Source organism: Glycine max, chromosome 14 (genome assembly GCF_000004515.6).
Source record: "Glycine max cultivar Williams 82 chromosome 14, Glycine_max_v4.0, whole genome shotgun sequence".
Lineage (NCBI taxonomy): Eukaryota > Viridiplantae > Streptophyta > Magnoliopsida > Fabales > Fabaceae > Glycine > Glycine max.
The window spans coordinates 46,977,992-46,995,580 of NC_038250.2; the positions used below are offsets into that span (position 1 = coordinate 46,977,992).

Here is a 17,589-nt window from a genome sequence, read left to right on the forward strand (position 1 = left end):
TCCGCACCATCAAACCGACAAAACATCAATAGCAAATTTTAAAAACCAAAATAAAATAAAAATGAGAAAAAACAAGACACGGAAAAAAAAAAGTAAACGAAAATTAGATGTGTGAAAGAGATGAACAAACACGCGAAAGTAGCAATCTGAAATCCTACTATAAAGGAACACAAAAAAGAGATGAACACAAATTGGTCTTAGTCATCATCCCATGTTTTTATGATAATTCAGTTCAGGGTGGTCAAGGATTAAAAAAAAAGTTTAATTAGTTTTTCCAGTTTTTAAACTTATCTGTTTTGGTTTGAGTAACAAGTGGATCTTTAGTTCACTAAGTTTCATAATCAATTTTTTAGTACCTTAAATTTATATTTTAATTTTTAAAAAGTTTCTATAATTAAATTTTTTTAACTTGTTAGTTGGAATAGACATTTTGAAAATTAAAATATAAATTTCAGAAACTAAAAAATTCATTTATTAATTATAAGAACTAAAATAAATTAGTTTTAAAACTATAAAAACTAAATGAATAATTAAACCTTAAAAAAATTTCAAATTCTCGTCTTGTTAAAAAAAACTATTTTTTCTAATGAAAAAGTATATCTATAAAATAAAATAATATTATATAGGATTAATTACATTTTTTATTCTTGACTTTTTAATTTTTGACAAATTTTACCTCAACAAATATAGGAGATATCACCACATGTGTTAAATGATGTTAAATGGGATGAAAATAATTATATGAATGATGTCTCCCATTAATTATACATAATATGACACCTCTTAATAGTAACTAAACCCTGAAATTTTAGTTAGTATAAGTAAATAATTTTCTAAAATATCCATACTAATAAGTAGTTTAGTGAAATTACCCATTTTAATAAATAAAAAAATCCTGATTTGGTGAGAAAAAAGAAGGACGCAGGTGAGCTTCATATTTCAGCTACTCAATTGAGCCTATGAGAATGAGATACATCACTTTGGACCTTTTTGTCTTCAATGCGTCATTTCTCCCTTGTACACTAATCCCTCCCTCTTCCACGAATCTTCCACCTATTATTATTGGCAGTAGCACAGAATATATTTTGATGCGATCTTACCTATTTTTTTCATTCCTTCACTTTTTGGAGTATCTCAAATTGAGGGAAGAATTTGCTTTTGCCATCTTTTATCTCGACCATTTCTTAAAAAATCTACAATTCCATACGTGCTGTTAATAAAAATTTATGATAATGATCAAATTTCTCGTACATCTTAATTGTATTTTTTTAAAATAAGAGGCTAATATCACATTTTCAATCACAAGTTAAGGAAATGCTTTTTAATTCATTATTCTTATTAGGTTAACTGAAACCTAATAATAATTAAATATAATATTTACGGAAATCTTAAAAAAAAGATTTTGTCCTTTTTAATTCTCTCTTTCCGTGTCACACTGTTAACAGTTAGACACTTGATAAAGATTTTTCGTACACATATGTAACACACATCGTTAAGAACCTTCCATTCCGTTTCAGTTCAGTTGCTGCTGCTAGTGCTATCGCACTGTCACGATCACGAAACTCTGAAGAATCAATGGTGGGGAATAGTGAAGAAGACCGAGATGGCCTTCACCAATCGCCGTTACGAATCCCGGAATTGCTCTATGTTTCGGTGAAGATGGAGAATCCCAATCTCACTCTCTCTGGGGACCTTCTCCCTCACATATCTGGCTCTTGCCCTTCTGGGGATCCTTCCAAAGCTGTAATTTTGATTCATACCCATTTCGCCATTTCGTTCCTATTATTCTGGGTCTCTCTTAGTTTTTCTTATTGTTGTTGTTTTTTGGTGTAAAATTTTCAGCTTTCTATGGAACGGGAATCAGCGTCAGTGTGGGAGTTGAGCTTTGTTGTTCCACCTAATCACGGTAATGCTTTCTCATATGCTTGATGTTTGCCTTTTCTTTTTAGGTTAAAGTTATATAATTTCTGCAAAACAGAGATTTTTTTTTAAGTGCAAAGTTTTACTGTGAGTATTGAGTGATAGCTTTATTGAGATGGTATTAAGATGTCTTGCAGGTTAGTTTTGGTGATTGTCTGGCTGAAGTGAAAGGGGTTGTGTACTAGACTGCGTTTCTAACCTGAAGTTTTGATTTTGTTTGGAATTTTCAGAAGCTTTAGAGTTTAAGTTCCTTTTGAAGCCCAAGTACATCGATAATCCTTGTTTTGTTGAGGAGGGTCCAAGTCGAGTACTTATTGGGGGAGCATTGCAATATGGTGACAGGCTGGCTTTGTTTAGGCTTGATAATGATCAAGTTCTTGAGTATCGAGTATTTGTGGAAGCAAAAAGGGCTTCTCCCTTTGATCTTGCAGCTAGTTGGAGGGCTTATCAGGAGAATTTTCGTCTTTCAACTGTACGTGGGATACCTGATGTCAGCATAAATTCAGAAGTTCAGACAGGTAGTGAGGTAAGACTCCAATTACCAGTTTTCTTTATTTGTTTTTCACTTTGGAAGATGGGGTTGTGGTTGTGGTGCAGGGGTGCATGACATTAAGAATCAGGTTTTCTAGCCATGGTCACTGTGATAGCCCAATTAATGTCTCCTCTCCTCTTTTTGATACACAATTAATTTCTCTTTCAGTTGTGTGAGCATTTTCAGGACTCAGGTTTTTTTTTTTCTTCTTCTTTAATACCAGCCAATTTTAGTTGTCATTATCTTATAGACCTGTAATTTTTTCTGTGGTACTTTTTAAATTGATAGTGCAAAACATTTATCGTCAATGGTCAAGTGATTAGTCAGGTGAAATTCAATAGTTTCTCGTAGAAGTGCATGTCTGTATCTTACATTACCAGTGCTTATCATGTATCGTAACTGATGCTCTTTATATTCCCCACTCTTTTCTCTTTTTCCAACTTTCAGTTAATATGTATATAAAAAAACTTTTTGCTAACAATTACACTGTATCTCATGCTTAATTTTTACTTTTTATTCAGAACATCTCATCTGTGAGTTTGGAACTTGATCTTGAGCATTATATTGTTCCATCTCCCCCAGTTTCTGCAAGTTCAGCACTTGTATATGCTGCTAACATGACTGAGAATCCCAGGTCACTAGATAGTGGGTTTGCCAGCATTTCGTCTTCTACTGTAGATGGTGGTGTTCCTATGATTGATCAACCAGAAACAGTAAAGGTTTAACTTTCATATTCACATTTCAAATTCATAATTTTACTTTCTAAAATGATTGGTATAAAAACATGTAAAATCAGTGCAGAGGTATTTTGACATAATTTCGATGAATCTGTGGTTATCTGTGACGTATTCAGAAGTCTTTTTACCTGAACCAGAAGCTGTGATGGATTTGTAGTTGTATTTACCTTAAAAGACTTTAATTGGTTGAGGAAGTAGATTCTTATGCTCTACATCTTAGACACATCTTCTGTACTTCTAAAGTGTGATGCTGACTAGTATGTTGAGGCTTGGAAGTGTAATGTGTTAAGTTTACTCTTTATCTCTATCTCTGTTTTCCTTTGATAAGTAACTAAAGCTGTGTTAAAAGGGTTGGAAAGTATCTCCAATTTAGACAAAATCTCTTCTACTCTGGTCCTGTATATTTGTGCTAATAATTAGGATTTTATTTCTATATTTTTGGAATTATTTTCCTGCATTACTAGTTTCATGAAATTGGGGATTGTAGATCATTTTATAACTTACAAGTAACTGCACAAATGATGTTTAAAACGCCAATTGCCTCTTCTGGAGGTGATGAGAAAAAAAAGTAAGCTAATGGATTATGTGGATTCTTGATAATGCAATATATCACATCTAATAGGCTATGTTGATGTTCCAACTAGTTTATGGAGGTTAATGCCCCTGATCCAGCTAAGGTGTACCAAAGTCCTGGAATGGTTAAATCTCAGTCAGCAGGAACCATTTTACCTCTGCAAAAGGAAGGTGATATGAGAGGACTTCTTGTTGATAGGGGTGTTGGAGTTCCCAGACTTGTAAAATCTTCTAGCTCATATGCTTTCACTACTAATCTTAATTTGTATACTGATACTAAGGTTTGTATAAAATGATTTCCATTTTTTGTTTATTATTAAAATTTATTTCCACTGGATTAATTTATGTTGCATCAAACATTTCACTTGAGGTTATTAACAAATAGTTGCTTCTGCTCCCCTCCCCTCCTGGTTTTATGGCAGAATTCAATTCCAGCTGCTGCTGGAGCTGTTGCAGCTGCTGCGATTGCAGATCAGATGCTAGGTCCCAAGGAGCATAGACATTTGGCGATTGTCATGGTATTGTTCTTGCTTGATGAATAATTACACAAACTTTTTTAGCAATACTGGTTATCACTTTGTTATGGGATTTGAGTTGGAGTTTTGAGAGAGATTCAAAATGAGACAATATATCTTGAGAAGTTAAAATTTTGGAAGTACCTGGAAAAAAAAATGCCACATTCCCATCTGTAGTTCATCTAATTTAGTAAAATAAAATATTTGAAAATGAATAATTTCATTAGTTTCTTTTCCTTAGGTGAGTTTGCCAGCTCGAGGCAAGACTTACACTGCAGCTAAACTAACAAGATATCTTCGATGGTTAGGTCATAATACCAAACACTTCAATGTTGGTAAGGTTGTTCACATTCTTGACTCATTCTTCTTAGTAATCAATCATCTTGTTGTATCTAACGAAAGGCAGGAAATATGTCAAGTTTGAATTTAACACACTTATGTTTCAATGTTGCAGTATCGTCGCCTTAAGCATGGTTCTAGTCAGGTAAACTTAATGTAGAAGAGTCAATTGAATGGTTTATGCTTTCTCATGTAATGTTTATCTACATTATATGGCAGAATAATTTTCATTAGTGCATAAATTTATTCTGATATTTAATATATATTGTGTATTTTTTAATGTTAAATGTATATCTTATTGCATGATACACTGTGCTGTTTGTCATAAGAATTAATATGGTTCATGTTAGTGTAGATTAGAGGATTTGGTCGGTGAAAATAATTCCTGTGTCTGAGAATTCTTTATCTAGAGATTGTTATTTTTCTGAAGTTTAATGGGTGACATCTATGGGTTCTTAGTTGATTTTGAGGATACAAGAATGATTATTGGAGTTTTAAAAAAAAAAGTTAGTTGGTTAAATCTGCCCTTATTACAGGAAATATGAGAAACCAATCTGTTAGGACCTCTATCAAAATATGTAAGAATAAGAATAAATAGAAAGAAATCAGGTTCTAATTGTGTTAATTATGCCACGTGACAGGCATGATTCCAATACAATGGACTTTTTGTGTTCTCTAATGTTTGCTAACAGCTCTAAGACTTTTTTAATGGCTGAAAATGGAACATGGCTTTAAATTTTTCAATAATTCAGTTTGTTCATCATGAGGATTCACAGAGGAACCACTTGGACTAAACTCAAGCTATTAAATTTTGACCAAAGAATTTTATAATTCCAAACATCCCTTCAAATTAAAGCTCATTGGGCAGAAAATGTTAAGATAACATAGGGTTACCGTTTCCTTGTACTAAACTTATAAGTTAAAACTACTATGCACTGAATTGTAATAAATAAGATGGGGGCAGTGGTCAGTACTGAACTTTATTCTGGTCAAAGAGAACTGGGGCATTACCCTAAAAATAATTAAGTTAAATCAAACATCACCAATTCTTTGATAAAATCTGTCATCCATTGAAATGTCATTAACCATGGGTGCTTGATTCCCTGGTTTATGTTAGTTTCATTCTTGGACTCATGATGTTATGGTACTGTCATGCTTTCTAGGAAAACTTACAATCCATGTCATATTCTTCTCTGCAGTCTGCTGATTTCTTTCGAGCTGACAATCCTGAAGGTGTGGAGGCACGTAATGAGGTAACTCCTGGCCAATAATATTTTTTATTTGAATACCTGAAAGAATAATTTAAATTGGTTGTGTATAATTAGGTCGTTGATGTGTATAATCAGGGAGCATTTGTAAGAGTTTATTTTAAACTTATTTATAGTATAAGCACTTGTGTAAGTGTTTAAGAGAACTTATTAAAATAACTTATGATATGTCCATAAGTTGTTTTAAAGATTATTTCAATAAGCTTTCTCGGAAAGCTTAAGAAAAAACTTACAGCTTATATGAAAGCAATTTAATTCCTTTTCAATTATGGAAACGTGTACATAAGTACTTACATGATAAGTACTTATTCAACAAGCTCCTATTTAATTTGTTTCCCAAACAAACCCTTAGTTGAAGATGATGCTTCTAGACTTTATACCATCTTATTACATTCAACTAATTATTTTTTGACTCTTAACTTTTTAATATATATTTTTTATGTAGTCACAAACAATTAACTGTGTTCAAATTATTTTATGACTAATGATCTGGTACATGTAGGAGAATAAATTTCAGAAACTATTTCTTTTATGAATTTTATAGTCTTTCAATAAGAGGTTAGTTGCTGTTTTGGTTTTGAAGCATATCCTTTGAGAGAGAAACCCATATGGTTAAAATCGTGTCTCAACTCAACTACACCATGTACTCCATATTTAAATAATGAACATAGTAAATGAAACAATATGTATTTATTTTACTGAATGTTAAGATGTGTAGACTGAACCTAGCAATTTGTCTTAGATGATTCTAGTAAAATGTAACTCCATGTCAACCTTTCTCTATGTAAAATAGTTTTAATATGTCATGTACCACTAGGTAGCAAAGATGGCATTTGAAGATATGATATCTTGGATGCAAGAAGGTGGCCAGGTAAATTCATTCTTTTAGATAACTTTGTTACTTAAGCCTTCTTTCAAATTTTTTCAACTTAAGTTTTAATTTGGATATAGGTTGGGATATTTGATGCCACAAACAGTAGCAAGCAGCGAAGAAACATGCTGATGAAATTGGCTGAAGGTAGATGCAAGGTATTGTAGTCAGTGTCTCACAGATGGGTACTGCTATGTAATATGTATGATAATTGATATGAAAATGATATTTTTAATTTTGAAGTCTTCCAATGTATCCTTGTGTTTTTGTTGCAGATCATTTTTCTGGAAACGATATGCAATGATGTTGACATAATTGAGAGGAATATACGCTTTAAAATTCAGCAGAGTCCCGACTATGCAGAAGTGTAATGTTTCCTTTTAAACCAGTGACATCTTATCCTAATGAGTAAATGGAACTGTAGATACATATACGATTAGCTTTTCTTTTGCAGATCAGATTTTGAGGCTGGGTTGCGAGACTTTAAAGAACGTGTCGCCAATTATGAGAAGGCAAGTCTTTCATATGTACTTTTAAATTTTAATGGCTATTCAAGGTGAGCTTTTGCTTTAAATAATGTTGATTTCATATACCAGGTTTATGAGACCGTAGAAGAAGGATCTTACATAAAAATGATTGACATGGCCAGTGGACATGGAGGGCAAATACAAGTAAGGTTTACATTTAATTATGTCATTTTATGTGGCAAACTGAACCATTTTACATAAATCATTGTCTGGTTAGCTAGTATTGCAAGTTTGATAATTGGTATGCATCATGCATGTTTGTTGTCCTTATAGTAGCTGTTGTTTGGGTTAGTAACATTTTTAATAGATTCTGATAGTTTAACTAGATGTAAAACCTTGGTGTGGGAAAATGACATGGTTTCACTTTCACCTCTAACTTTAAAATTTAAATAACTTATGTTGTATCCTTGAGTCCACTCTGTGCCTGTCTTAAATCTTAATTATTATTTCATGGTTCACTGCGAGTGTAGAATTGAAAGTGTGCTTGTTCTGCAAAGAACCAGTGTTTGAAAGGTATATCACTACCATATGAATGCATTAAGTTTATACAGATCACTTACCAGTATCTGAACTATACAACATATTATAACACAGACAAATTAGAAAGACTCATTAGTCAGCTCTAAACTTTGTTGGGTGACAAACTTATGATCAGAAGATAGGCTCTAAAATACGAATTGAACCGTGGGCATCTTGGTTGACCAAGCTGCGATACCATGTCAACAAACCACTCGATCTAAAAGTTATGCCAAGTAGTAAGGTGTGTGTGTATGTATGCATGTGTTTTTTTGTGTGTTCATATATATATATATATATATATATATATAAACTGTATTGTAAATAGAATTATACCATGAGTTCACATTACCTGAGTGGAACTTGAAAGGGGGACCAAAATGTGGCATAGTACCATAGCCATATACTTTATGATAAAGTGTAATGTACAAGTCATTTGTCTAACATTTAAGCACAGATGATATTAATATAATTTCTTTGTTTGAAAAATATTATAGGGAGGCTGCTCTGATATTTTGGAATTCTTGCAAATATTTGTGCATCTCCTTGAATTTTTCTATAGCCATTTAGAAACATGGTTTACAGGGTGACTTTAATTTATTAATGATTTGTAAGTTCTATCTTTTGGTTTAGGTGAAAAATATCAGTGGCTACCTACCTGGCCGGATAGTATGTTTCTTGGTAAGTTTCTTTGAAGAATGTAGTGAATTACTGTCAAAGCTTCATTGATACACAGATAAACAAAACAAATGATTAAGTTAATTAATAATATGTAACCCGGTAAGACAATATTGAGAAATGTCATAGACCGACTATCCAAAATACTCAAGCTATTAAATGAAAGCATATCAATGATTTTTTATTTATTAATTTATTTGATTTATGAATGGTTTTTGTGAAATATATGATTTGATATATTTTAATATGGGATTATTTCCCTTATTACTCATTATTTAGTTTTCCTATTTTGTAAACCTTCTTCATTATAAATAAGAGTATTTTGTGTGGTCTGATAACACACAACAGTAAATAATTCTTACATGGTATCAAAACTTAGGTTATTTTTTACAAAGGACTAACGAAAGTCGTTCTCCACCGGGGACCCTATTGTCCTCGGTAGACCTCTCTATTAGTCGTCCTACTTCAGGTGACCTATTTCCACATTCCGGTGGACCTCTCTTTGCTTGTCGTCCTATTTTCGATGACCTATTTCCACATTCCGGTGGACCTCTCTTTGCTTGTCATCCTATTTTCGATGACCTATTTCCACATTCCGGTGGACCTTTCTACTCGCCACACCTTTTCCAGCGATCTTCTTTTACTTATTTCCCCTTTCTGCCGCAACGTTCCTTTTGCCTGAAAAGTAATGTGCATGTTGTGAGCGTGCTTACACTGCCACCACACTTCCATCTCGCTGGAGTCTCCCCTCCTGACGACAACCGTGCACGCTGTCGTGTTGCAGTCTAATGACGCACACGCCATTTGGTGTGACACCTTTTCCGGCGTGATCCACTGTTTGGCGATCGATCCACCATCCTCCTCTTCCTCCGTCGACACTATTTCACTTTCTTTGGCCCTGTTTAGGTTCTGTTTGGCCTTGTTTCCCTGTGTTTCATGACCTCTACCAACCCTCCTTTAGAATTCGCTTCCGCGACAACACTCACAAATGTTCCTCGCTCAGACATATCTGTGTGCAGCTTTCTTTGCAGGTGAACAGTACCAGCACCCACTGTTGGGTCTGTTTGGCAGCCAGTGTGCCACCTTCTTGTCTTCAAGAATGCCATGCCATCCACATGCACAACCAACTCAACACACCTCTGCAGTGACCCCAGCCAGGGCTCTTTTCCGGCGAGAGAAGTTCACGCACATGACGAGTGACGCATCTTCTGTGAGCATCACACTAGAACCACCTCCTTCTGCCTCAAGGCGTGCTTTATTAACAGGTGAACACCCATTGCAACTACGGGCCTTTGTTGGCTGTCATGGAGGTTTTTCGGCACAACCACACGATTGGAACCGTCTTTATTTTCATTTCTGTTGGGTTTACCACATTTGTAGCAAGCTTGGTTCATATGACATACATGCTCCTGCTTGAGGGAGAGTGTGAAATATATGATTTGATATGTTTTAATTACAGCAGGTTAGTATGGGATTATTTCCCTTATTACTCATTATTTAGTTTCCTTATTTTGTAAGCCTCTTTCATTATAAATAAGAGTATTTCGTGTGGTCTGATAAGACAACACACAACAGTATATAATTCTTACGGTTTTGTATTTATATCACACCCCCTGACATGAACTTTGGGTTTGAAGTATCTAGCAACCCTGTACTGGAACCCAACATTTTGTTTAGGGAATTTAAGGCGGGGAGGGGGGACTTCAAAAAAGTTTTAACTCTTGATCAAAGATTCTGGTCTCATGTCATGGGCCAACTATATCGTAAGTTTTAGCTATGAAGTCAGGATACACGAATGGTTTTATATCTCTTACAAGAAAATATAGAAGGAATTTGCTGTAATTCTGACCTTTTGCCCTTCGAAGATAGACAAATTCCCTACTAATTCCCATATTGCACACATAGTGTGTTTGATTGGATTCATATAACGAAATTTATAATTGAACTTCTGTAATTGAATGGTATTTTAGGAACAATTTCAAGTCTGATTATTCTGTTGATTTTTTGGTCCCCAGTTCGTGGAGTGTCGTGCCTTTCAAGGTGGCCAAAAAGATTTTATTAATATGATGCTGGATGTGACATAAATATGTTCATATAGAAAATTTGAGTTATAATTGAGAAAAACTAATACTAATATTTAATAACATTGAAGTCGTAAATGATTAGTTTAGAACATCTTGAGCGCTTAAACAGCATTAGTGGATTTTTTGGAGGCTGATAGAGCTGGAGGGAAACATTAATGGCATTTCAAAACATAAAGAACAAACTTATAACAAATAAAGCTTGTGTGACAAAAATGAAGTTTGAAAATAAGCTTAGGGCAAAGTGTATTTTTGCTTAACTTCTGTGATAATGGTTTTTGTTGGAAGATTAATAATGTGATTTGTTATTATCTTGCATTCAGTAAATGCAACTGCAAATCACTTGTAAGCTTGTATGAGTGATTTGTTATTATCTTGCAGGTTAATACACATCTTACACCACGCCCAATATTACTTACCCGGCATGGAGAAAGTCAGTATAATGTGAGAGGCAGAATTGGTGGAGACTCTGCATTAAGGTATATTCTAATATTTGGCTTCTGTCTATATTCAATGTAATGTTAATATTTTTAATTAGGAGTAAGGACATTGGGTTAGAATCATCAGATGTAGTAAAGTTTGTTTATTTTCTCTGGCGTTGTTAGGCAGTGAAGTCCTTATTTATTTAAGACTGATTTAGCACAGTCCGACCTTGTTATTAGTGAAAAGTGAAAACTAAGGGCTCATTTGTTTGCATCTTCTTAAACAAAAAATATTTTTTTTAATTAAAAATATATAAAAAAACCTGATAATAATTATGTAAGCTTTTCCAAGAAAAAAAAGCCTCTGAAAAAACTGTCTCAGTGCTTTTCTCATAAGCTAAACATAATAGCTTCTGAAAAAAGCTCTAGAAAAAGCTATATTACAGTATTGATTTTTTAAAGCTTCAACAAAAGGGCCCTAATTCTTGGCTTTTTTGTCCTGCTCTGGCATATCTTTTGGGACTTATGGATACATCCCATCTTTAAAAACTAATAGCTTTTATGTTGTTAGGTATTACTTTTCTTTCTTTCTTCTTGCTATACTATGTTTGGGTGTACCCACTCATTTCACTGAAAAAAAAAAAATACAAGCAGCTCTTCGATTCAAGACTTGATTGAAAAATTGATTCTAACAGCTGTCATGCAAAGAGCAATGGTTTTATTTCCTCCATCTTTGAATTATTTCGTATTTGCCCTTTTCTTACAAATGTCATCTAGTTTCTTTAACAAAAGTTGCTATGAAGTTTCATCTGACTATAACTGAAACACAATGCAATTTGTTTCAACAGTGAGGCTGGAGAACTTTATAAAAAGAAGCTTGCCAAATTTGTTGAAAAGCGTCTCAAATCAGAACGAGCTGCATGTGTAAGCTTATCATAAATATATGTGCAAAATATTGAAATGATGAATAGTTTGTGATGTTTGTAACTGGTGTCTAGATATGGACTAGTACACTGCAGCGAACAATTTTGACAGCAGGTCCAATTGTTGGGTTTCCAAAGGTTAGTGCCATCCTTAAGTCAGGAAATATGGATTGACAAAAGTATACATTATTAGTGCTCCTGCACTTACTATCTATATGTTAGATACAATGGCGCGCACTTGATGAGATAAATGCCGGTGTGTGTGATGGGAAGACATATGAAGAAATCAAGAAGAACATGCCAGAGGAGTACGAGTATGTCACAAACTTGTAATTTGTCTTATTTCCAGTTGAATGCTACTGGTACATCAGATAAAAAAAACCAGTGCGTGGTGGGAGCACGTGCTGTTTAAAAATGTTTTAAACACTTTTGTTATTTTATTTTATTTTGCCTTTTCTATTGCAGATCCCGCAATAAGGACAAACTTAGGTATCGTTATCCTCGTGGAGAGTCTTACTTAGATGTTATTCAAAGGTAGATGCATCACTTCTTTTAACATTATTTAGTTCCAAACCACTACTTGCTTGATGTAAATAACTTGAATTTTTAATAATAATGCAGGTTAGAACCTGTAATTATTGAGCTTGAGCGACAACGAGCACCTGTTGTTGTGATATCTCACCAGGTTTTCACATGAACTAGATGTAAACTTGCCCTTTTATATGCCCTCCTACGGTTGACTTGTTCTAATTCTTGAGTTTGTTCATTACAGGCTGTTTTGAGGGCATTATATGCTTATTTTACTGACAGGCCTTTGAAAGAAATTGCAGATATTGAGGTAATATATTCATATTTGGCTGAATGTGATGTTCTTACTCTCGTATGAAAGATGGAGTTGATGCAAATGCCTAGTTGTGTTCATGGCAAACATTTAAGAAATAAATTTTAGTTATTTTGGTGTTACAAAAAGGAAAATCTGAGGTTCACCATCCATTTTGTGAAACGTTTTACTGTAAATCATGAATTTGCGCAAGATATCTAATGTGAGTTTGCTCATTTACAGATGCCCCTCCATACGATAATAGAGATACAATTGGGAGTTACTGGTGTTGAAGAGAAAAGATACAAACTAATGGACTGAAATGAACTGAAGGGAAAGAATAGATTTAAATGAACATTTTTGTTTTTATGAGGGGAAAAAATGATGATTATCAATTTATCGTGTATATTGTAATCTTCTAAAACCACCCCTTTTAATAATTTTTATGAGCATTCCTTAGCTTCCAATTTGAAGAATTTTGAACATCAAAACAAAAACAATACTTATTACTCAACTTTCCATCATCTCCACTTCTCCCCGCCGTTTCCATTTTCCACTCAAACGCATCCTGTTGTTTGGTTACATCCTGCATGCATGGTTGAAAATTTGGAAATGCCGAGATTATTAATATTGAGTTCTAGAATATTATGAGATGTCACCATTAACAAGAATTTAAAGAAACAGGTTTGGACCAACATCTCGAGCTGAAAATATGGAAAAAGTTGTTGTTCTGACCTGAGAGATAACAGGCTCGGGGTCTCAACATTTGCAGACCAACAAAAGAAAAGCCACAAATAAATATTCCATTTTTATGTAAATTTCTATGATAGTGATACTTCTCAAAAAAGAAAACTTTAAACAGTCATTTAAATTATGTATATGGATCATTAAATTTGTATAAAATGTCAAATTAATTAACTTATCGTAGAGTGATATAATAATAAAATAAAATATTCATTAAAGAAAAAAAAAATGAACAGAACATGTGTAATGATTTCCAAGTCCAAAAAAACCTGTGAATTATTATCAGTGGTGTATTGCAAGAGGACCTTTTGCAAGCCTATAATACTTTAACCGCTCCAAAAACTGTAAAAGGATCGATCCAATGCTGGAAACATGCAACAAAATATGGTGGAATCTATGCAAAGATCTTCTGCTATCAGCAGTTGACTGGTGGCTGTGGTAGGGTAGTCTAAGAAAGAAAGAAGAAAAAAAAAAGCCTTTTAGTTTAGTGTATGGTTTCATTCACATGGGACCCCTGAACTCTCGTTGATCTCTTTAAAACAGGAATTGAGGTCCCACATATACCCTACCAAACCCAAACAACAGAACACCCCCCTCTAATATTGACAAAGTTCTAATAAATGCGTGAAAGCCCCTAAAAAGATAATGAGTAATGTGAAAGTGAAGAAATTGTGAAGGGATGCCTCCTTTTTCATGATTGACTTAGGCTTGATGCAGTTTAGAAGAACTAAGAATATCTTATTTTATGTCTCGGTCATGAGTCATAAGACTCATAACTCGTAAGTAAAGCCTTTCCCTTAGGATCCTTTCCACCATTGCACCAAATTTAACCAACTAAAACCACAAATAAATAAACAAAAACCTGCCACATGAATCCAATAAAACCCACCTACCCTCAACTGCCGTTGCCTTCACGAGTGCTTCATTTGTGACCCATTTTTCTCTTAACCCTTCACCCCATCCCCATGCATGAGTCCTTGAGTCCCCATTACTCCCTTAGATATAGGCATTTTCCCTTTGACTTCAATTGCACCCCTCAACCTCATCCCACAATGCATGACAAATACATTTATTTACTAGAGCCAGCAACAACAAGCACCCCTAATTTATTATTCTCTTCATTTTCACGTAAACATTTCCACATCAAGTTGCAAAGAAACCACACCAAGTAAAAGAACAAAACAAGATTTTTATTCAACATTTCACAAACCGGATCTTGACTGTTTTGTTGGGTCCCCTCCTCCCAAAATCTCATTTTAAGTTCAAAGTTCAAACCTTTTCCGCAAAAATAATAAACCCTTTTCCCCATTCAAGCAAACCACACTGACTTCACTTTCATTACTTCATCCCCCTCAAATGCCGACTCAAACCGAGTCACCCAGCAACTCACTGAGTCAACTCGCTGAGAACATGTTCTCCGACAACAACCGCAACATCATGCTCGCAGCAATTATTTTCTTGCTCCTAGTTATCCTCTTCGTCCTCCTACTCCATGTGTACGCCAAATGGTTCTTATTCCAGGTACAATCACGTTCCCAGACTCGGCGGCGGCGAACTCCGGTGACCGTCTCCGGCGTTCTGGAACCTTCCCATTTCCACAGCATCAACATAGAAGCCTCACCCACGTGCTCCAAAGGCCTTGATTCGGCCACACTTTCGGCGATTCCCTTGTTTGTGCAAGGACCAGAGAAAACAGAGGAAACGGAGGAATTGGAATGTGTCATTTGCTTGAGCGTTATTGAGGAGGGTGAGATAGGAAGGAGATTGCCGAAGTGTGGCCACGCTTTTCACATGGAGTGCATTGATATGTGGTTGAGTTTACATTGCAATTGTCCAATTTGTAGAGCTCCTATTGTTGTTAGTGGCGATTCTCATTTGGGTTCTGTTGATGGTGATAGTGATGGTGTGGTTGAGATTGGGGTTGTTACACCGGGTTATGAGATTAGTGGGAGTGAACATGGTGGGGTGAGTGGTTCTGTTCCTGAAGCTTCTTCATCTTTGTTGGGTTTCTCTCTGAAGAGATTGCTGAGTAAGGTTTTTCTGTCACCTGATCATGTAACTGAATTGGATGGTTCACATTGATATGTGAACTTGTCTCAAATGTTTACATTTACACACTTTTTTTTTGTTGGCTATGATATGTTTCTTCTATATGTGAAATTGTTTGGTTTCTTTTGGAGATGTCTAGTTTCTTTCTTTTTGTTTTCCTTTCAAACCACTGGGAGAGTTAAATTATACTCCCAAATTCATAGAAAAATATGCAAGAGCAAGTTTCATTGGTCTCTTGACAAGTTTTAATGATTATCAAAAAAGCAATGTTCAATTTCCTTTTACTTTGCCAATCTCTTACCCAATGTAATGTGTCTAATATTAATTTTCACATGTAACATTTTTATTTTGTTACTGAAGCAAATTATATATTAAATGAAAAAAGAGAAACTATAAACACACAAGTGATAGTAGAGACTCCGGGAAAGTACTAATTTATTAAGTCACCACTCTCAATTGGGATGTGTTTCTACTATTGAAGTAAGTGTTAGCTAAGAAGAGTTAAGAGCATTGAAGATTTCTTCTCAAGTGCTTAAGTGTAAGAAACCATTTATTTTTAGAAGAAATCCCCCAAACCATTAGTCCTCATATTCATATATACCAAAAGAAAAGACAAAAAGAGAGTACTTGTTTGGCTGCAAGTGTTGCGTTGGTTACCCATGTGTTACAATTGATAACACTTTCTAACCGTAATTGATTGTTCTGACTTTTGATGTCCAAGCTTGTGTTGTGTTGTTTCAATCATGTATGTGGATAGGAAGAAAACGGATGGGATAGCACAGGGAAAGGACAAAATTTTATCAATGTACATGTTTGTAGTAGGTTTACTGCTCAATATTTTTTTGAAGCTCTTGAGTTGTGTATCTGATCAGAGTCAGAGTCCGGTTCTGTAAATGGGGAGGTCAGAACAAACTGCTACAAGTGAGGCCATGTATAGTGACGTTTGCTGTGCAGTATTTATTATACAAATAACATCATTTGTATTATATTTATGCTAGTGTACCAAATATTATTTTTTATGAAATTCAAAAATGTGCTAAGGCGAATTGAAGGGAGCACACCCCACTATATTATATCCAAAAAAGAAAATAAAGATCACAAGACAGAGAGTAAAATTCATGTACAATGCTTTGAACTTATAACAAAGGAGATCATATTTGTTCTTAAAAAACTCCTCTTAAATAAAAAAAGAGGAGGGAATCTCACCAAACTAAAAGTGTAAAACTATCATGAGAAGTAAGTTTATCTGCACAAAAATTATCCTCACAGTAAATATGGGAAAGAGTAAAGGACATTGAGTGAGCCATATTTATACAATTCAGTCATCTATTTCTCAGTTTACAATGAATCACATATGAAGTCTTGAAAGCTTTAATAACAAGCATGGAGTCACGCTCAATCCAATGCTTCGTCCATCCTCTCACAACGACGGTCTCAATAGTTATCATAACCCCCACTAACTCAGCATGAAGAGCAAAAGAATTCCCCAAGTTATTATAGAAACCACCTAAAAAAATAGCTCTATAATTCCTAAAAATGTCCCCACAACCAGCTAGTCCAGGGGCACCCTTGGCAGCCCCATCAGATAATTGATAAAACTTTTTTTTTTATTAAAACTCAAGCATTACAAATCACAGTATAAAAACATTAATTTTATGTTTTAACATTTTTTTTTTACTTTTAATTCTTTAACAAGTAAGTTTAACATTTGTCTTACACTATAGATGTTATGAAACATGGAATTCATGGATAAAGAAGTAGAGAGAAAAATATATCAACAATGTATTGCTTGAATGAGAGAAAAGTACAATATGATTATGTGAGTAAAGTGAGATTACAGGCTTATATAACCAACTAATTTCCTACATCTCTAATAACATTAGTTTTTTTTTTATGCTTTCTCTAATAACATTAGTTTGGATTAACATCTCAACATGCATTTACAGAAAAAAATAAGAAAGTAAAATAAATTATTTTTTAATAAACTTAAGTTAACTTATGTGCATTAATTTTTTAAAAGTTCTCTCATTAAAAAATTTCAAAAGTTTAAATGTGTAATTTGATTTTAACTCAC

At 34.2% G+C, this 17,589-nt stretch overlaps 2 protein-coding genes across 3 annotated transcripts; both read left to right on the forward strand.

Annotated features, from left to right (window-relative positions):
- The first annotated feature begins 1,439 nt into the window (after positions 1–1,439).
- LOC100796785 (6-phosphofructo-2-kinase/fructose-2,6-bisphosphatase) lies at positions 1,440–13,246 on the forward strand. Of its 2 annotated transcripts, XM_003544844.5 has the most exons (23): positions 1,441–1,743; positions 1,843–1,906; positions 2,151–2,446; positions 2,974–3,171; positions 3,834–4,043; positions 4,185–4,280; positions 4,519–4,617; positions 4,732–4,761; positions 5,816–5,869; positions 6,702–6,755; positions 6,836–6,913; positions 7,031–7,122; positions 7,210–7,267; positions 7,352–7,426; positions 8,432–8,479; positions 10,939–11,036; positions 11,828–11,903; positions 11,978–12,040; positions 12,125–12,216; positions 12,368–12,436; positions 12,524–12,587; positions 12,675–12,740; positions 12,966–13,246. In XM_003544844.5, exons 1-23 carry the CDS (start codon positions 1,576–1,578, stop codon positions 13,041–13,043), a joined length of 2,226 nt encoding a protein of 741 aa, XP_003544892.1. In that variant the 5' UTR covers positions 1,441–1,575; the 3' UTR covers positions 13,044–13,246. The 2 variants fall into 2 exon arrangements, with proteins under 2 accessions (XP_006596432.1, XP_003544892.1); XM_006596369.4 differs by lacking the exon at positions 8,432–8,479 and having other exon boundaries at positions 1,440–1,743.
- A 138-nt stretch (positions 13,247–13,384) lies between these two features.
- On the forward strand, positions 13,385–16,449 carry LOC100777829 (RING-H2 finger protein ATL63). The gene has a single exon (XM_006596370.4). The coding sequence runs from the start codon at positions 14,823–14,825 to the stop codon at positions 15,546–15,548; it is 726 nt and encodes a 241-aa protein (XP_006596433.1). The 5' UTR covers positions 13,385–14,822; the 3' UTR covers positions 15,549–16,449.
- Positions 16,450–17,589: the final 1,140 nt, after the last annotated feature.